At 29.7% G+C, this 21642-nt stretch overlaps 1 protein-coding gene across 4 annotated transcripts in view; it reads right to left on the reverse strand.

Moving 5' to 3' along the window:
* LOC118184437 (laminin subunit alpha lam-3-like) overlaps window positions 1-21642 on the reverse strand; it is a 358990-nt gene that overhangs the window by 10831 nt on the left and 326517 nt on the right. For all 4 annotated transcript variants that reach the window (XM_085816270.1, XM_085816260.1, XM_085816249.1 and 1 more), the window contains 6 exons: window positions 21094-21214; window positions 18476-18640; window positions 16680-16819; window positions 13791-13979; window positions 7658-7879; window positions 277-463 (listed from right to left, as the gene is read on the reverse strand). In XM_085816270.1, the coding sequence (XP_085672396.1) occupies window positions 277-463; window positions 7658-7879; window positions 13791-13979; window positions 16680-16819; window positions 18476-18640; window positions 21094-21214 (1024 nt within the window). The remainder of the gene's footprint in view (window positions 1-276; window positions 464-7657; window positions 7880-13790; window positions 13980-16679; window positions 16820-18475; window positions 18641-21093; window positions 21215-21642) is intronic.

The following is a 21642-nucleotide window of genomic DNA, read 5'->3' on the forward strand; positions in this document are numbered from 1 at the left end:
TTCGTATTTATTTCTTAATCATTGTTCATTGAACGGGAGTTGGTTTGTTCCCCTTGAAAAGTCAAAAATTTCCGATCAATGGCAATGATTACTTGCTTTTAATTTCTTTTTACAATTGAAATTTTGTTATTCATGATTTAATTCAAGTCCCCGTTAAACATTTTTAATCATTATTAATTATCAATACCCAAAATAAGTATACACTTTATATATTTTCAAAACTAACCTGATTTGAAAGCTATAACTATTGCATTAAACAGTTGTAGAGAAACTTACATTATGCCAATTGCCATCACTAAGGAAAGCAGGATAGGAATCCCGCCTGTGCTTTCTGTCAAACATATTTAGGACTGCTCTTCCTCCTAGTAACATAACAGCAAGATGTGAAGCACTGCGCTCATTTTTGACCAAAAATAACAGCCCATTTGGATAATAGGTTCTGAAGTCAAATGTTAAATTAAAGCTGAAATAAAAAAATTATTTTTATTAATTAAAAAATATGTCATAATAATCCTCTAACAGAAATATCTACATAGAATCACCATTAAACCAGTTTCATTGACATCTAGCGATATAACTTGAAGCAGGTTAAGTAATAACACTAAGAGGTGCCATAATTAATTTCTAAAATATTCACCACTAAAAAGTTATATGGCCAAAAAATGGAAAATGTGTACGTGGCGTAGCCAGCTCAAATTTCGGGGGAAGGGGGTTACGACTCCTATGGCTATACTGTTCATCATCAAATATATAGGTGATTATTTCATGACAAATATATTATGTTAATGGCAGTTATCTTAATATAAATAATAATTATATTACGAATTTTATTAATAATAAAATTATGTAACATAATTAAGGATATATTGCATTTCATTATCATATTTATAATTATTACCTTACAAACATACTGAATGGATAATTCAATATTTTTGTTTTTAAATTATTTAAAATGATTATTAAAATATTAACATAATTTTGAAATTCATCTTTCTTTGTTTCATAATACAACTATAAAGATAAATAAAGACTAAAGACCTCAAATCCATATTTATGTTGTATATAATTATATAATAAATATATTGAATTAAATGCATAAAAGCTGTAAATACATCATTTATTTTGGACAAAATTAAACGGCATCTTTTTTTTTTTTTTTTTTTTTCTTTTTTAAGGCAAAAATTTTTTCTGGCCTTTCATTTTGGTTCAGCAATTAAAATATTGCTAAATTCCATTTTCCGTGGCTGTAAACTGGCAAATATATCAATAATTTTGTCAATTGCCATTTCTTTGGTATAATGCATGTGCATTAATGCCAAAGAATTTCTGTGCTCTTCCATTATAGTTCTATTATAATTTTCTAACCTTTTCAAAGCACTTGCAGAACGTTCAAATTCGCATGATGTTAGAAGATGTAGCTTCTACATGCAAAAGCACATCAATATTAGGTAAAAAGATTTTATTTGAAGCTTTTAAAGCCAAAACTGGCGTGTCTGGGAGCTTGACTTATAAAACGCCGTCGCCAATGTTTCGTCTCTTTGATTAGAAATACCAGAGAGGCTAAATCATCTTTATATATCACGTTCAACTTATTTATCACAATTTCATGTACACGATCAGCACAAACTGATGGCTGTATGCAAAACAGGGATGATGCAGTCTTTTGAAAATTTGAAAATTGAGATTTTAAATGAAAAATGAGACGGTCATGTAAAGGGATTGCTAAAATAGTTTTATAATAATGAAACACAGAATCACAATGAGCATTATTTCGATAGACTTGCTTTCGAATCATGCGTAGCAGTTTAAACTCTACATCTAATTTTTTACATATTTGCCCATCATGATCAAATATACTCTCAAAACTCCAGGTTGTCTCTGAAGTTTAACTATAATTCCTTCTAAATGAGATAGATAATGATATGCTGTTATGAATATTACAATGAAAGTAAATGAAATGATTGAATTCAGCAGAACCATAGCATCTGGCTTACATTGTGCACTTCATTGATTATACACATAAGCATCCAGTTTGTTTGAGCATACAATGTGCTCTTAGTTACATCTAAAAAACTTTAATAAAAATGCTGATATGCCTTATACTGCATGATCCATCTTGTCCGGCAAAGGTCTAATATTTTTTTTGCCGACCTAAATCATATGAGGAAACTCGACCATATGGGTTTAATGTAACCAAAAATGCAAATTTATTAGCCGCCAAAACGTAAGACACTATACAGTACAAATAGACTTATATTAAAACTTAGCCATTTAATAATATTACACAGAAGAACAAATATATTCATAACAGAAAATGAATAATACTGAAAACACTGTTTAAAACTTAGCGTATGGTAGATTAAATTCACAATTTTTTCTCAATGTAAGTAATAATATTTTTAATTTAAAACAATAATTTGAATTTAAATAAAGATGGATTCCAGGCAGTGCTTTGTCTGCAAGATAAGAGTTAACGACTTCCAAGCTACAGAAAGCAATTTTGGGCTTTTTATATTATTGAGGGACTTGTAGTTTTTCTGTTAGCATTCTTCATTTAAATGGTTTATTGGAAGTTATTATTTGAATATAAAATTTAATTATTCAACTATTTTATCTGTGTGAAACTTGAACGTGTTAAATACCGTGAGTCTTTTTTTTAAAACGACAATCATTTATTGCAGACACAATTTTGAACTGCTAAGTAAATAGTCGCCGTTCTCAGAAATACCGATCACTTTTATAGATGATCTTCGAAGGAAGATGGTCAATATAATAGGATTCCTTGTATTTAATTTGTTTCTAAAACAGAAAAGGGAAAATATATTAGTTTATGGATTAGAATTTTATGAAAGTTCCACTAACACTTTAGAAAATAGATATGATCGATCACATTTAAACTTTTTCATAAGCAATAAATCAAATTGCATATCGATTCGGTCTTTTTAATTAACAGAAGCAGTACAGATTAACTTATTTACAGCTGATTCTTCAATGTAAAAGAGGCCTTTGTACTTTTTCTCCCATCCCTAATTCAATGATTCTCACATTTCTTAGAATTTTTAATAGAATAGAAGAGATTAAACAAATCAGTTCTTGGATATAGGAGCAAGGAATATGTCATAGCATATGGATAAGTACATTTAGGATAAAAAAGGACATTTTCCTTTTACAGCTCTATAAAATCGGTGAAGTTGAGACAGTATTAGCAAATTTTAATCTAGTCATTCCTTTGTGATTAGTGTTGCTCTTCGAAGAAAAACTTCAAATAATAATTAAAATAACTATTAAAATAACTAACTGTCCCCTCATTAATATCCAACATTAAAGAGATAATTTTGTTATGAAAATTATTTCTTCTAACTGCGCAGCTTGGAAGCATTAACTATCTGTATGATATCTCTGAATAGTATAGTTAAATAAAATTAAGATTATATCAAATGAAACTAATGTTTCGGGTACAATTCATAAATGCAGGTAATTAAAAATTGAAAAATTTTACCACTTAACAAAATTTTCAGTTTAGATAAACACATTTAAATACACAATAGCACATACCGCATGAATTTTGAATGCATTAAAAATTATTTTATTTATTATAATTAAACCTATTATTATAATGGCTATAATTATGTATTAGTTAGAATTTTCAAATGAGAGGGAAAGATTGGTTGCATTTTTTCACGAAAGAAATGCTTCCAGTAGAGTCCACTTTGTTAGAAAATGTACGTTTTTGGAAAAAAGAACCTCAATTTTTTTTTCACTTTTTTCTAATTCATGCTTCCTTTTTTTCAAAGGCATCCCATATTAAGTGATTTGTATTAATCCAATACAAGTTAAAAGATTATTTCTAGTAACACAAGACATAGCAAAATTTGTAAGAAAAAAAAAAGACTTTAGATCAGATTCATTACTTTTCACTTTATCATGATCAAATTGGCCGGTGTATGTGTGTGTGATTATGGCAAAGCCTCAAGGGCTATCTGCCTAAGAGGAGGGATGTCTTCGTGGAGGACTTTCTAAGGGAAACTGGCTCGTATATTCATTACACATGGGGAAAACCCTGAAAACGCCCATGCAACCAGCCCGTTCGCAGGATTCCAACCTCGGACCAAACTACCAGTGTTCAGCAACTTTACCGCTTGGCAGCTGGTGGGCCCAAATTAGCCAGATCCCTCATAGTTTACTCAAAGGGCTAATTAAACCTTCTATAGTGATTTCCGCAATTAAGTAAAATGCCTCGGTTTTATTCGTCCATACACTTTTGTTCCTAAACAGAGTGGAGAGAGAAAAGAGTATGCACCCACATTTTCTGTTATTTTTAGATGTTTACTTTTTTCCTTAAAAAGGAACAGAAGCTTTAAAACTGAAAAAAAGCAGCTTTAAGAATTTTGCAAAAATCGATGTTCTACACTATAGAATTAGAAAATGAATAAATATCATTTTAAAATTTTAGGCTATGAATCTAAATTATTCTATGATGTAAATCAGGGTTTCTTAAACTTTTTTCAGTCGGGACCCCTTTTTATCACTGAGATTTTTTCGCGAACTCCAGGACCTCATAATATTTATGAAAATTTTGTGCGACCCCATAAGCAAATCCTCTTATCCACAAATCCGACATACGCGTGTGTAAAAGCGTATGTCAGATTTTTTCACTTGTACTGTAATATACGAATGCAGTTTTAATTTCTAATTTTAAAACATAAAACAATGTGAAAGTTTTAAATAAGTAACAGACGAAATGCAAGTATTCACATGCAAAGCAAGTAAAATGAACGTTTCTGTTATAAAAAGAATATGTTGAAACGTTTTCCTTTTTTCTTTGTCTGTATTGCCTTATCTTTATTTATTTTCAGATACACTGTGTAAAAATATTTGGTAATTGTAAAACTATTATAATAAGTTAAAGAAATATCAAAACTGCTAAATTGTTTAGCCACCCCCTGCTGCAGGTCCCGCAACCCCCAAGGGGGTAGTCACACACAGTTTAAGAAACGCTAATGTAAATGAACCAGGAAAAAATGAACAATATTTTTGCATTCCCTGCTGAGGATAACGGTGATACCCTTTAATATTAATATCGATTTTTTTTTAAATTTTTCTGTTTAGCATTATGATCAAAAAATAAGATGCTTTTTTTTTTTTTTTTTTTTTAAATAAACATGTTAAAACTATAGTGTAGAACATCGATTTTTGCAAAAGAAAGCCCATTTCAATGAAGTTATTTCCCTCTGAAAGGGATGTTGTTGACTCGCGGTTTCGGCATGATGTTGATCTTACATGATATTTGATCTTACAATTACATCAAATTTTTATCATTACAATTAGTATTTCATATATGCTTGCTACTGCTTGTTTAAATCAGTACGGAAAAAGCAGACAAAGGTTATCTGTCTATGGGAAGGGATGCCGTTACATTCGTGGAGGACTCTCAAACGGAAACTTGTTTGTTTACCTTACACACGAGGAAAACCATAAACACTCGTTCAGCTAGCTCCCTGATATTCTAACCTATGTCGAACTAGCACCGTTCATCAATCTTATACATTCTGCCCACTAATGGGCTATATGCTTTATTCATTCCATTTAAATTTTCTTGATTTATACTCGTACTTTTTTTTAATCGGTAATTATCTGATTATTTGTTCCAAACACAAACACATTCCAAATATATAATTTTATATTACACCCAAAGGGACATTTTTTAACATTTTGAGTGTTACTTTTATTTATTAAATATCATGTTCTCCGCACTTAAACCATGAAAATTCAATTTAACAGCAATACCACAGAATAAACTAAAAAGAGATATATTTAGAATTTCCGATACAATCTTACACGCTGGAGATAAAAATGTTATTTTTTTTCGTACAGTGTTGCCATTGCTCGCTTTGAAATCGATGAGTTAGTTAATATAAATTTGTTAAAGTTTTGCAAAATATGAAATAGATAGATAATAAAGCAAATTCTAAACTCCAAATTTGGGCTTCCAGATGCCTATATTCGAGTGAAGGACTACGTTATTCAAAGTTTGATGTCTCTAGTTACCGTTGTTTTATCACAATGCTAGAAACATACATACATTCATGCAGAATCTTTATTATTTAATTTCTTTAAATATAATGCAGGGTTCTAATATTTGGTGGCAACAATTCAAAAAGTGAAACACTGTTTATAGTGAGGCAAAGTAAAATGCCAAAACGAAATTAATAGCCCTTCTGGGCAATTTGCCCATTTGGGGTAATAATAAAATTAAATAAATCACTTGGCAGTGAATGAATTTTTTATCTGTGTATTTTATAACTACCCTATTAGATCATTTTAAATAGGGTCACTAATGATAGTTTAATAATTATTTTAAATAGGCTCACTAATAATAATTTAAATAGGGCCACTAATAATTTAAATTGCTAGATGACTAACCTTATTAAATCATTTTAAATAACAATAATTTAAATTGCTAGATGACTAACCTTATCAGATTATTTTAAATAACAATAATTTAACTTGCTAGATGACTAACCCTATTAGATCATTTTAAATAACAATAATTTAAATTGCTAGATGACTAACCCTATTAGATCATTTTAAATAACAATAATTTAAATTGCTGAATGACTAAGAAAATAAAATTCATTGCATTGAAGTTGGCACACTCTTTACATTATTATCCCCCCAAGAAAAAGCTTAATATTTTTGCTATGTTTATTGACTTAACTGAAATTCAAAATTAATGTAAAAAACAATCACTCAAAATTATTTTACTGTGTTTCCTTCCCTCTTTTGTGCAATATTTAGATAATAAGTATCAAATTTCAAAATAAAATACCCCAACTTATTTTTTTTAAATACTTATTTTCTTTTAAATATTATGCTTTTAGATGCTTTGTCCGAAATGAAAGGGCTTTTTCTTCTTTAGTGACATTAGGCTTGATAGCTAGAGAGAAAGTGGGACCGGATATGGAGGGCTATTCAAAGCTGTAAAAGAATAAAAGCTTTACGACTTGAAGGTTGTCCCCTAACCTTCGAAGTATTTTCCTGCCGCTTGTTAGCTGAGGAAGGATGATTTTTCCTGATCTTACTTCTAAATGGAAAATCGTAGACTTTCCATTCATTTTTGATCAATCACATGAATTTTTTGGGAAGCTGGAAAGCAATATTTTAAACACGTCTTATCTATTGAAGATTAATTAGCACTTTCTTTAAATACAGTGGTATTGCCTTATCTTTATTTATATAGTGGTGAAGTGGGAGGGTGCCTGGGCACCCACCCCTGGCTATGCGCCTGGTGTAACTTCTACATAAGCTAGGCATGACTAAGAAATCGACTGCATTTGATTTTATGACTATGATCTACAGAGCTTCTAGTGAATAAATACAAAGGCATCAAACGGAATACTGACCTGATAACATCAAAAATACGAAAAATAAACTTCTAAAAACTGAAACTCATGAAATTTTTAGCATCCGTCATCTTTAAGCAGACAGACATTATTTTAAATCAAGATCATAACTAAAATTTAATGGAAAAATTTTATATGAAAATCATCAAAAAAGTAATTAGAAAATGTATAATGCATCAGGGTTCATAAAATTTTTAAATGGGTTTATAAAATTTTTTAATATTTCATAATGTAAAAATTTCATTCTTACTTACTCATGCACAAAATCTTTTCTTCCAATAGGTACTTTAACATGGCTAAAAGGTTCAGCACCAACATTAACAGCAGATTTTACTGTGATATATGAAGCCATTTCAGCACATCTCTCCAAAGGCTGAATAATTCCAGCATATGAAGTTTCTGCACCAAACCATTCCTTTTGATTTCGTCCAATACCTGCCCCCTTAAAGTCAATTGGTTCATTGAAATGCAACAGCCTGAAATAAGTATGCATTATTATAAGACTCAAGAAAAATTATTAAACAGCAATTATTAAAATGTTTACCCTGTTCAGGACATCATGCTGAGTTAAATACATCAATAATCCTGGTTAGTAAAAGTTATTGGAAGTGATAAATATGTATACAGTGGAACCTTGAGATATGAGTTTAATTAATTCCAGCATTGAGCTCATATAGTGAATTTCTCATATCAAGAAACAAACTTCCCCTTTGAAATAATGGAAATCCAGATAATCCGTTCCACACGCAACAAAAATATCAACATAAAAATCAATTTTTCCAATAAATAACACTGGTAAATAATATAAACATAATTTACCTTTATGATAGCTTCCGACACCGACCTTTTAAATGCTTCGTGTTAATCCACACCAACAACAGCTTCTCAACATCCTCTAGGAGTTTTGGATGGTGCTTGGAAGTAACGATAACTCTTTTGGCTACATCAAGTTTCTTAATTTCTCTCTGCTTCTTCAGAATAGTGCAAATCGATGATGTCAAAAGACCATAAATCTTCGGCAATTCCATCATTCTTCCATCACACTTGTTTACCTATGATTTCTTTCTGAATTTCAAAGGCCATGGCTTCCTTACATTTTTTTGCAGAACTACTTCAGTCAATAATCTTCTTGGGAGGCATAATGAAATAATTATTTTCACGTTAAATATAATAAACAATTGGCTTGCAAGCCCAGAAACACGTAGATCAAAGAACACCAAGTGATCTGAAGAGAGGATTCTCCAAGTCGAGCTGGATTGGGAAATGGCGCCACACATACCAACAGTTTGGCTCATTGCTTGTTACTCAAGTCAGTGCTCATATTTGGAGACAAATTTTTCGCTCATACTTTCCTCTTATCTTGAATTTCTCGTATATAGAGGAGTTCATATCTTGAGGTTCCACTATATATATATATATATGTGTGTGTGTGTCTGTGTGTGTGTATAGGGGGAAGGATATATATATATACATATAGGGGAAAATATCTAACTCCAGGGTCTAAGTACAAGTATTTTACTCTTTCACCAGCATAACTTAAATGATAACTGTGCATACAGAAAGAGAATTCTAGTTAATCTTAAGAAGTGCAAGAGGGAAGTAAGATGTTCTTTCTGACAGATGAAAAGGTGTCATTAATGTTATATATATGTGATAAAAACAAACTTAGAAGTAAAGAATAACAGAATTTTGATGGCATACAAGTGTTGATCCATAATGAGTAGGAAATTGGAGGCGAAGGCAGATTAAATCTTCAGTTTTTTATTTCAGTAAACATTTTGCAGCCACAATCAAAGTTGGCACAATAATTGTACCTATTCTAAGAGGTTTACATTTTTGATAACTTTGCAGCAAGAAGGAAGCAGCAGAGGTCCAGCTAGGCCAAAGCGTTGAAAGCAAGTGCGTTTTATTCAGGGTGAAATCTTAATTCAGACCGAGTTAGTTTCTCAATATATTTTGATTGCATAGTTAATATTGCTATAAAATTACTATTGACTGGTTGAGTTTTAGTTCCATTTACATGACCAAAATTATGTAAGAGTCATATGGCATGGATTAATCTTGAAATGACACAGTGCAGAGAGAGGTTACCATTTTTAGAATAGAGAAAGGAAATTTATGTTGCTAATTTAATCTTTCATATATTCTTTATTTTTTTCCATATACATATATATATCTTGAAACAGTTTATCTGTTATTAAATATGCATTGTGAATAATATTGTAAGCAGTTACCTGCCTCCCTATAGTTAAATTATGAGGATTTACCTGTAGTTACCTGTAAATCCTCATAATTTTAGGGCTCAACCGTGGATTGAATAGTAATTTCAAGAAATAGCAGTTCCAGTTTCACAGAGCTTTTATTTTTGCATGGATTGCGTCAAAAACTGATGGTCCGATTCATTCATTCGGTATACAAAATACGAATCATCTAAAAAGTACACTCACTTAAGATGGAATTTCAACCGAATTCTATTTATATGGGGCTAAAGTTAGGTTGTTATTTAAATTTATATTTCTTAATGAAAGAGACTGACAGAAGAAAAAGCAATTTTACAAATTATGATATTCAAACCTGGACTGATACAACTAATAATAGAACTGTGACTTTTAACCTAATAACGACTTTTATTTCTTATTTTTTAGGATGAAATTAATTTTTCCAAAAATTTTAAAGCTGAAAATATACTGAAAGTGAGGAAAAAACACATTAATAACAGTTTGCGCTCCTTAACACTTTCTGAGACAAAAGGCTTAAATTCTTAACTATTGCAGAGTTGAGCTTTCTGGTTAGTAAGATGCCATATAGTTGGGCTTTTACTGTACTATTTTCATATGGAGGATGTGATAACCTTCAAAGATTTAGATCAAGAAAATTTAAGAGTTATTTCTACATTGATAGCAATAAAATAGCATGCCCTAAAGCAGCGGTCACCAACCGGTGGTCCGTGAAAACATTTTGATGGACCGCAGAAAAATTGGGACATTATTTATTTATTTATTTTTTTTTATGAAGATTCAATTTAAAAAATGATGAGTAACAAAAACTTATGGTATATGGATTATACATTATTTCATTTTTTAACTACTACTTTTAGCGAAATTCCTTCTGAATTTAGCGACTTAGCTACTTCTGCAGGTGTATCTAGAGACATTTAAAATTGAGAATTTTCATCCATGGATATGCTGCTGTTATCAATAACAGAGCGAACTGGAATTCTCTTTAATTCTGAATTACAAACATATGCTATTGTGGTTGTTAATAACACCGTTGTTCTCCGTGTCAATAGGCATATTGATCGATTATTATGAGAACCATCTGCATTCTTGTTTATAATTGTATCCCTGGAACTTTCCAATTTTGTTGTGTCTAACTGTTAATCGATGGGGTCATTGCTGAATAAGCGATGATTATTATGTTTACAATAATTAAAAATTGGCGACATAACAGTGTCAGATTATTGATATTGCTTTGCATTTGCTGGTTTGTTCTTGCTTTTCAGTGATATGGAAATGTGAAGCTTTCTGTACAAGAAGGTAAGATTTTTGTACTTTTCATGTAATTTTTCGATGTGATTGAAATCTGTGTAGTTTGCTGATTATTGTTGCTTAAATGTATTTACCTTTTTTAAATTCATATTAGTGGTCCGCCAAATATATTGGGTTTTCCGGGAAAAAAATGCAGGTTTTTTTTAGCAATTGTTTATATTTCCTGCACATTTTTTGCAACAAAAATATTTTGAATTACATTGCTTTATATATCATTTTGAAGCTCTATTGTCGCTCTATATTTCTATAGTAATTATTTTGTTCCAAAATTATTTTAAAAATATTTACTAGGTGTTTTTGTTTAGATGTCAAAATGGGATTTTGGCAAATTTACATTTATGTCAATGAAGTATGGAGCAAGGAAAGTGTTAATGAATCTACAGCTCAACAGTGCTACCAAAAGTTTCGCCATAGAGAATTTGACCTGCAAGATCAAGAGCATCGTGGACACCTTCAGTTGTTGATGACGAAGATTTGAAGACTTTAGTTGAAACAAACCTGTGCACAATTGTGCAAGAGCATGTGGAGGAGCTTGGCGTAAGCAAAACTTGTTAATAACACCGTTTCTGATCACAATTTCTGATCATTGTTTCTGAACACCATGATTTCTGATCACTTGAATCATATAGGAAAGTCAAAGAAGCTCGATAAGTGGGTGCCACACGAATTGAGCAAAAATTTTTTTTAAATATCGCCATTTTGAAGTGTTATCTGCTCTTCTTCTCCACAACAAAAAGACACTTTTTACTTCCTTGTACGAAGTAAAAAGGAAGTATTGTAATTATGAAAAGTTTCAGGCAGCATATTTCAATGAAAATATCCATTTTGACCGCTATCGAATGCAATTTAACGATGTTTTTGCGTGATATCTGTACGTAAGGACATAATAAAAGACCCGTTTCCTCCCAAAAAATTATAAAACTGCTTTAAAATTAATTCTGAAGAGAATTTTTCGTGGCATACGTATCTCGCATAACTCAAAAACGAGTAGCCTCAGAATGTTGAAATTTTGTATATAAGACTGTTATAACATGTAGATGTGCACCTCGTCGGCCACACCAAACGTTTATAAATATATTTATATATATATCCACTCTGTTACTCGGCGGTTTCTTTACTCTTATATGTTTGTAAATTGTACATTTTTTGCTTTAAAAATGATTCAATTATGTTGTTTTTATCTTTTGGTTAAGGTTTTTATGCCTTTAGTAAATCTGTATGCAATATTTTTAGAATTATCAACATTTTTAAAGTTCTTTAAGTGCCGCTAAGCCTTTTTTTTTTATGGTGGCCATTGATTGTTTACATTTGAAACAGCAGACTAGTGGATTTGTTGCCAATTTAGAGAAACTGAACTTCCCAACAACAAAGATAACGCCTTCATTTATTATTGCCAATTAAATCATGCTTAATCCTTTCTGGAATTTTTTTGAGGAAATAAGTGTTTAAGATTTACTTCGTAATTTTTAATATAGATATTTTGAGTTTTTATGTATTTTTGCCTTCTCGCAAAGTGAGAACTGAATTAATTAAATGAGAAATACTCAATCATCTGTGAAAAACTGTTTCTTTTTTTGTTTTGTTTGCTTAATTTATTTTATACATCATTCTAGCTTTATTATAGTATTTGAATAGAACATGTGGCAACGATTAGATAATTCTATTCTTTAAATGATATACATTTTGTGCATTATGAGTTATAAAATGAACGAAATATAATACCGTTAAGTGAATCTAGTACCAGAGTGTCGCTATGGTAAACAAATACTAGAGTGAATTTTAAAGAATGCCTTTATTCTATTGTGGTTTATGCGCTGTCGGCGAAGTAGATTTAATTCAATCCTATAAGTTTAAAGGAAATGCAAGAAAATATGCGTATAATTTAATATTCCGTACAAGGAAGTCATGTAGTGTACACATCAGATTTTTTTGATAAAATTGTTACATGCAATGAAAACTGGATTCTCTATAACAACCAGCGACATTCGTCTCAGTGGTTGGACCGTGGTCAGACACCATAACACTTTGCAAAGCCAAACTTGCACCAAAAGAAAATTATGATGACTGTTTAGTGGTCTGCAGCCGGTCTCATTCACCACAGCTTCTGGACGAAACGATTACGGCACATAAGTTCTGTCAGTAAAATCAACAAAATGCACCAAAAATTGCAATGCTTGTGTCTTTTAAAAATTACAAAATAATTTTGATCTTATTTTTGAATTAGCACATATTTTCTTAAATGGTTTGAACTCTTCATTATTACATTTCACATATTTTTAGAAAAATAATCAAGTTATGCATCTATTAGCAATAAGCACTACGATTTCCTCCATAAAATTCTCAAAATATGACATCCTGTTTTTCAATCTTAAATTTATAAATATCATGAAGTCAAAATCTTTGGGTTACACTACAACTTAGATATGATATCCTTCTAACCACCATTTTTAACATTATGTTCAGTTAAAGCTATAATGTACACTTTTCTCAATGACTATTGTTTCCTCCATTACATCCCATTCTAACATTTTAGGGACAATTTTTTTTTATTATTATTTTCAATCAATCAATCAATCAATTTAAATTGATTTCAGTGAACAGAATCTCTGAATTGATAACAAATGGAAAATTGAGGAAAAGAATGACTATTTCTTTTACTACCAAAATGTTTCCCATAACATTTCCAGTTATAGAAATTCCCTGAAACTGAATTACTAAAAAACACAATTCCTATAACATGTTATGTGGATTTTAAGTACCTGAAAGTTATTTTAAGCAGCTCCTAAATATTTTTGCTCATTACCTTTCAGCAGCTCGTAAAATTTTTTTTTATCATTACCTGTTATTAAATATAGCATCTCTTATTGTACCAAAAAGGGGAGTATTTGTAGATATCATAGAATTATACTCTATTCCTTCTCTGAATCCACCGAAAAATAGACCTCTGTGAGGCGGTGCATCTATGTTCCGGGAACCATTCTGTAATCTAGTAAAGCCAACCTGGAAGTCATCAATCCGCAACACAATTCTAAAAAAAAAAAAAAAAAAAAAAAAAAAAATTAAAACAATAAATACATAGATGTATCAATCACCAAATAAAATTATGGGCTTTAATTTAAATCATCAAACATCACAACAAAAGAAAAATATTTACTCTAGTATAAGAACAGTCTAATGATAAATACATTTTATAGTTACTAATACAAATTCAGCAAACAACTTCTAATCAGAACTCTCTATCACAATAAACTAATACAAAATAACATCATTTTACACTATTTTGTGGGGAAGTGAGGTATTAAGAAACAAGCATTTTTTCTCTAAATACAAATAGTAGCACTTGAACCATAATGAAAAAACAAATTTGTGAGATACAGTGAAAAAAATCTAAGATTTTTTTTTTTTCAGCTAAAATATTATATTGAAATGTCACAAATACATTTCCAGTTCTATTAAAATGACCGCTGTATGTTTTTTTCATAATATTACTAGGATTTTTATTGTTGATTTGATTACAAATAATCATATTAAAACAATAACAAAAATTTAAATGGTGGGAAAATAATGAATTAACATTAAATCAAATTTTAAAAATTTTGAATTTTTAAAATAATGTAATGAATTTTGGCTAGAAAGCTACAGGTAACTCACTGCTAAAATTCTCTTAGATAAAGTTATCAGCAGGATATTAGAGCTCTTTTTTCTGTTCTTATATTCTAAATTCTAGTAAACTGATTATGGAATTGTTTTACAATAGATGCTACTAAATGTGATCAGGTTTGCTCAAAGCTGTTTTGATAACATTAAACAATGAGAAAAAAAATGCCCTTCAAAATATCAATGGAATTTAAATAATGTAAATCTAAATGTAAAAATATCAAGAAACATATAAATAGGTATTTGCAAGCATTTTAATTAAGAAAATGAGAAAGTCTGCTTATGAATTGCTCATAAAGTCTCCAATGTATTTCATTTATGAACTGTTCATAATGTTTCTGGAAATTAGTTTACTGACGCTGTACCTTAATATTGTTATTCAAACGGCATCCCTCATTGGAACAGAACATGTTAATTAAATTAAGCAAAAACACAACATTAGTTTGTTTTTGCAACATATTTTCATAAAGGGGGAAAAATTGCAGAATATTATTTGTTCCTGAGAAAGAAAGATGTCAGATCTCCCTCCAAATCAATAAAGTTATTCAAAACCTACATAACTAATGTCGATCTTTTGCCTAATTTTAAATGATTGGTTGGTACAATTTCTCTTTCTACCATATGGCAATTTTTATGATCTATTTTGATCTTATTTGATAAATTTATCTTTTATTTGGCAAATTTACTTTAGCTTAAAAAATTTATTCTGTACTAATTTGATCATATTAAAAAACTGTTGACCACAACAAGTTATGTATTTTCCATGTTTTTGTAAACAAATGAGCTGGACTTTGGCAGATCAATAACAATATACAGAGGGGAAAAAAAAAATCTGAAAGGTTTAAGATTTTAAATTACGTCCAAAGGGGCATTTTTTAATGTCTTGTGTACTACCTTTATTTATTAAATATCATGTTCTTTGCACTTAAACCATAAAATCCAATTCAACAACAATGTCGCAAAATAATTTTAAAATGGGCATATCTTTAGAATTTCTGATACACAGTTCCGCATGCTGGAGATAAAAAGATTCCCCCCCCCCAGTAGAGTGTTGCCATTGCTCGCTTTTAAATCTTTAATCGATAATAAAACAAATTCCAAATTTCAAATTTGAGCTTTCAGATGCCCATATTCATTACGTCATTCAAAATTGGATGGCTCTACGTACCATTGTTGTATCACAATGTGAGAAACATACATACATTTATACAGATTCTTCATTATGTAATTTCTTCAAATATAATACAGGAAAATAGTATTTGGTGGCAACAATTTGAAAAGTGATATGCCATTTATAGGGTTCTGCTGCAAAATCGCAAAGCGAAAACAATAACCCTTAACGGACAAAGCCCCTTTAACCTAATAACATTCACCATGATTACATCAAGTGGCGTCTATTGTATATTTCACAAGCATAGTATACTATAAATTCTTTATCATCCCAAACTGAATGGATGTTTCTGTCACTTTTAAAATAGTGGAAATATGATTCTTCTCCCCCCCCACAAGCAACAAAAATACTTTGTTGTTGGAAGAATACTTTTCACTTTGGAAAACTGAGGCCTGTTTTCTGAAATGCATACAGCAATCCTTTTCACCCTTTTCTTCCATTCCAACTATATTATTAACATAAAACTATATTCCTTTGTTTTAAAATTAAAACTGGTGTGCTTTTCTAAATAACTAGTATGGCTCTCATTTTCATATCAATTATCCAGACTTATTATTGCTATTATTATTTATACATTTTGTATTAGCTGCATCATTTTTCTTCAATTTTATAATGTTTTGATGAAATAATTTTCATTTAATCAACCTGAAAGCTTTTTTTTTAATACTAGGAAAGGATTTACTCTAAACAAAATTATTAAAAGATATTATGCAGTATAGTATTTCTACATGAAATCAAATAAATTTATTCAAACAAAATTTCAAATTAATCTAATAAATTTAATGCAAGGAACAACAAAATATTATAACAATTTTTAACAGAAATATCAGGAAAAGAATTAAAATTCTTTTATTTTACAAAATATATTAAATAAAACATGGGTTTAAAATATATACATACTTTCTGTTGGTTTTTATGACAGTAATTGTATGATATTTTCCATCATTATATAACAACGGTGATCCATTAGATATTTCAACCATAGTTCCATTAAATTTTGCCTCAATCTGTCCATTTACAAGAGCAACAGAATAGTAATCCTGTAAACAGAATTTTGTTTTTAAGAAAACATTAATATGCAGAAGTTGATATTCCAAAAACAATTTTATAAGACTGAAAACAAAATATGCTAAAAATGCTAACCAACTTTTCTTACATTATACTATTCGATATAACTTATGATACATGCAGAAATGAATTGAAATTTATCTGATACAATCACCTAAAGGTTCCAGATGATTTTGAAAGTCTGTGGAGTTGATCATCTCAAAGAGTTCTGATATTTACTTATTTATTACTCGAACCTCAAATCTCTCAAATATGTACCTAGTGTGCTGACATTACACCACAAAGACATGCTAAGAAGGCAGGAGAAATACCTTATAACACAATCAGCAGGATTATTTATAAGACTGAATATTCAATCTTTATTTTTAAAAATAGCCTATAATTAACATTAACATAAAATATTGTGTTTTAATGTTTAATTAAATAGAAAATATTGTGTTTTAATATCACAAACAACACAGAATAGAAGTTTTATTATTAAGATATCAAAATTCATTTATTTTCTGGAAGTCATAAAAGAGAAAATTATAACATTTAGTTTAATTAAAGAGTACAGATTGAAGGCAGTCTTTTCGTTGTTAACATTTAAGCCTTATAAATGAGCTACTCACATTTAAAAAAAAAAAAAAAAAAGAGAGAGAGAGAGAGAGAGAGAGAGAAAAGGAGAAAAGAAAAAATCATAATCATTAATTTTAATTTGAAGATTTTAAAGTTTAAATGATTTATACAATCTTCATATCCCAACACTGAACCATCACATAAATTTTAATATTAACATTTTTAACTACTTCTATGAAATAGAGTGATTATATACCTCATAAACTGCAGTACAAAATTATCCCTTAAGTTCTCATACCATGGATTTTTTAAAATTTTAAAGAAAAAAAACATAATTTAATTTAAAATTGATCTTTTATAATTTAAGCCGCCCAACCGGTATAGTGGTTAGCACCCCTGATTACTATGTTGAAGAATTGGGGTTCAAATCCTGGAGAAGGCATGGATGTTTGTAAATGAATGTGTGGCGAGCCAGAAGTCCTCTCGTGTGGTTTGGTGGAAGGGGAGAGGGGTGGGAAACCTTCAAACCTGTTCCCCTGGGGTGCTCTATATCAAAATTGAAGGCAGAACTCAGCAAAATTGCACTCAAGGCTGTAACCAATGGCAGGCAAAATCTAGCGCTCCTTGCCACGAAGAATTTCGTGGGCTTGGGCTGACTATGTCAGACAAGTGAGCATAAGCAACTACAACAATAATAAGGCTATTTACACCTTAAAAACTGTTAAAATAAATGAAATTCACTTCATTACAGTTTCAATATCAAAACTTTTTTTATTACAAAATTTCATAGAGATTTTTAAACTTCAAAATTTGAGTGCAATCTAAATCTTCTAAATTAAAATTTAATGCAGTTTTAAGGAAACAGTAGAAATCAGACATCAGGAATAAGAGCATAAAAATAGGAAAGGTAAATTTAAATTCTATGTCTATTATACATACATTAATGAGATAAAAATTTATTAACAATTAACATAATTGTACATTAATGAGAAAAATTACTCTATAATAAAATACTGGTCTTCATGAGGAAATGTGTTTTCAAATTTAATTTTCAAAATCAGAACACATACTTTCTTTTTAGTTTCCAGATTCTTTCCAGAATCAAACGTAGACAACAGCAAAACAGCAGAATCTTGAAGCGTTTGAAAAGATAAACTAAAGCTTGCTTCTTCACGCAATGGCTGCCCTGGAAGCTCAATATAGCCAGTTCCACGAAATCCAACAATTCTTTGAGGCTAAAATATAGCATAAGCACTTGTTAAAAAATACCTCATGATAGCATTCCGACCAAAATGCATAATCATGTATAACATACCAAAAAAAACTTTTATATTTTTTTTCTTTATTCGTAAAATGTATATACAATTAACCAGGATTAATCTGCATTATAAAGAGTAAATTTTCATATTCTTGGCTTAAATTGTACAACAAGCTAAAATATAAAAGCTTTTCTGATAAAAGCAACTTTATTAACTGATTAAGGAGCCATTAGATGGGATTTATTATTATTTTCTAAAAAGAAAGACAAAACTATATTTTAAACACTCTTTGAAAATTATTGTGAAATTTATTTTATTTGTTTATTAACATTTTGGCAGACATTTACAATAACATATTTATCATTTTAACAGATAGTAATGTTTTAGTTTAAAGATTAATTTCGACTTCTTTTGCATCCTTTCTTACCTTTGCATCCTTTCACTTCTAAGGAAAAGTTAGTCAAAATGTTGGTTTGATAATTATTTAATCAGAATTAATATATAAAACAAAAAAGTTTTGTAAAATGTAAATTTCTAAAATGCTAAGACCTGATTTAAAACTGAAATCAACATTATTCCCAGTTTCTCTCACCTTAAATCAAGAAACCAGGAAAAAAATTCTGAAGGCCTTTTATAAGGGAGGAGGACATTACTTTTTTTTTTTTTTTTTTTTAAATCATAAAAGATGTATGTGAAATTAATAGCATAAAAGACCATCTCATTAATAAAAAAGAATTTAATATTAAACATTTTATGCCATTTGAGAATATAGCCATAATTAAAGATCATAAATTGAGTTCTTTAATCTTGACAAAAACACTGAGAGGAGAAAAATTAAAAAAAGAATAAGATTTGCAATTTAGAAAAATAAACTTCTATAAAAATGTTTCCTTCTCCTTTACTAAAACTTCCCTTTATATCTTGATGCCAGTATCTTACACTAAACTTTCAGCAACATTAAGTATTTTGAAAACAAATTTTCAACAAATGTGTATATACAAGACTGTAGATGTTTAGTCTAGCAGAGTGTGGACACTTAGTAGTGCATAACACAGATCATTTCACTTTATTATTGCATGGAAAAAATATTTTTATTTCTTTTATTATGCATTTCACTTAATAAATAAATAAAGAATATCAGTCGTTTTTCAAAAATAAAGATATCATATATATCAAAAAATAATAATTTGATACACTAAATCAGATTTGATTACAAAATTGTTTTAACTGCTTCCCTTATAAATTTTTTTGAAAAAAATTGCAAAAAATCATCACATTTTTTTATTTTATTATTAAATACAACAAAATGAAACAAATCAAAATATGTAGGTTTTAAGTTGAATTTTTAATTTTTTGAAGGTATAAAAGCATTTATTTTTAATATTAGTTTACTATCCCAAGTTATCTCGGGCAAACGAAAATAGTTAAATAAATCTTTGTATGATTGTTTTTGAAACAAGGGACAACACAGAGTGATACCCGACGTTCTACACTGGTATCTGGTCTCTTTTCTTACTGGCTTACCGCTGGAATCTCTTTCACGGGAGCACAGAGTACACTGTCTCCTTGGATTTGATTTTTCCCCCCACCTCTTCATAATCACTATCTGAAAAATCATCGCTTTCGTTATCTTGCATCATCGACATTTATTTTTTTCCTAATGCATGCATCCTTCTTTATACATTACTAATCCACAAGACAACATATACTATACAATAGAGAAACACGTGACCAGTCCCTCCAAAAGAACCGCACAACCAACAAAATTTGGCAAACTGCCAATCAAAGCTGAATATTTCCTTTCCTTTTCTCTAGACCAAGTCAAACAGTGATAAAAGAAATCGTACTAACAAATTCTGCTTCACCCGAGTTTTCTCATGATAATAATTAACTGCAATATATACGAACCCGAGATAACTCGGGATAATCAGGCAAGCGGTTAAAGCATCTATTTAGGCTCAGGTTTTAGGTTCTAATTGTTAATAATTAAAATGAAGTCGTTAAACACTGGAAGTCTGACAGCTTTCAAACAACTGCATCTGAATAAATTCTAACAGGACATATGAGGTCACAATTAAAATATACTCAGTCTAATTTTACAGCTGTAGAGTTTAATAACAAAAATATATTAAATTATAGTACTCCCTTTTTTAATAAAAGAATAGTAATGGGTAATATGGAAGAATCTGAAACAAATTTGTCTTAGAAGTATTCATAGAAAGTTTCACTACATAATGGAACGCTCAGTTAGGTCAATAAAAAGATATGTCACTTTCACTTCTGCTATTTATTTATTCATTACTTTTTTCCCTACTCTTTCATATAAGAAGAGAAACATCATCTCAAAGGTAAACTGGGAAACATGGTTTAAATTTACATAAACATTATTGAGAAATATAAAGAAAAAATAATTAAGTAGTTCTACTTACACTATCTTTGCAACCTGCTTCAACTCCAAAAGAGCTATTCTGGAGCAAATCCAGAGGTGTGGAGTCTATCTGAAGATCTTTCATACAGCCAAATAATTTCTGGAATGTTATTCCATTCCACCTAATTGAACAAAAAACAAAATAAACGATATCAGAAACAATGTGAAACACAATTTTAAAAATTCAGACCAAAACAACATAGAATTCTATTATTTACACAGAATGTTCAGAAAATAATAACTATACATATTTTAAAGGGGAAAAGACCTTTTATTTATTTATCCTAAAAATACACTTCCAATTTCTTGGTATTGATTGATGGCTCTATATATGGCACTCTTGTTTCATTATAGCCAATCCCATTTATTACTTATATCTCTGCAGATTTGCAAATACAGGAACTTCATGCAATAAGGTTTATAAAGCTTAGTATTTGGTTTATTGGACCTTTTGATTTATTAGGATCCTGTAAAATATGATATTTTATACTAAAAAATGCAGCTTATCCATAAAGTTGAAGCTATCGTATTAAAATTCTCTACCTTATTT

Source organism: Stegodyphus dumicola, chromosome 1 (assembly GCF_044657685.1).
Source record: "Stegodyphus dumicola isolate Sdum_Otavi_A_Nest chromosome 1, ASM4465768v1".
Lineage (NCBI taxonomy): Eukaryota > Metazoa > Arthropoda > Arachnida > Araneae > Eresidae > Stegodyphus > Stegodyphus dumicola.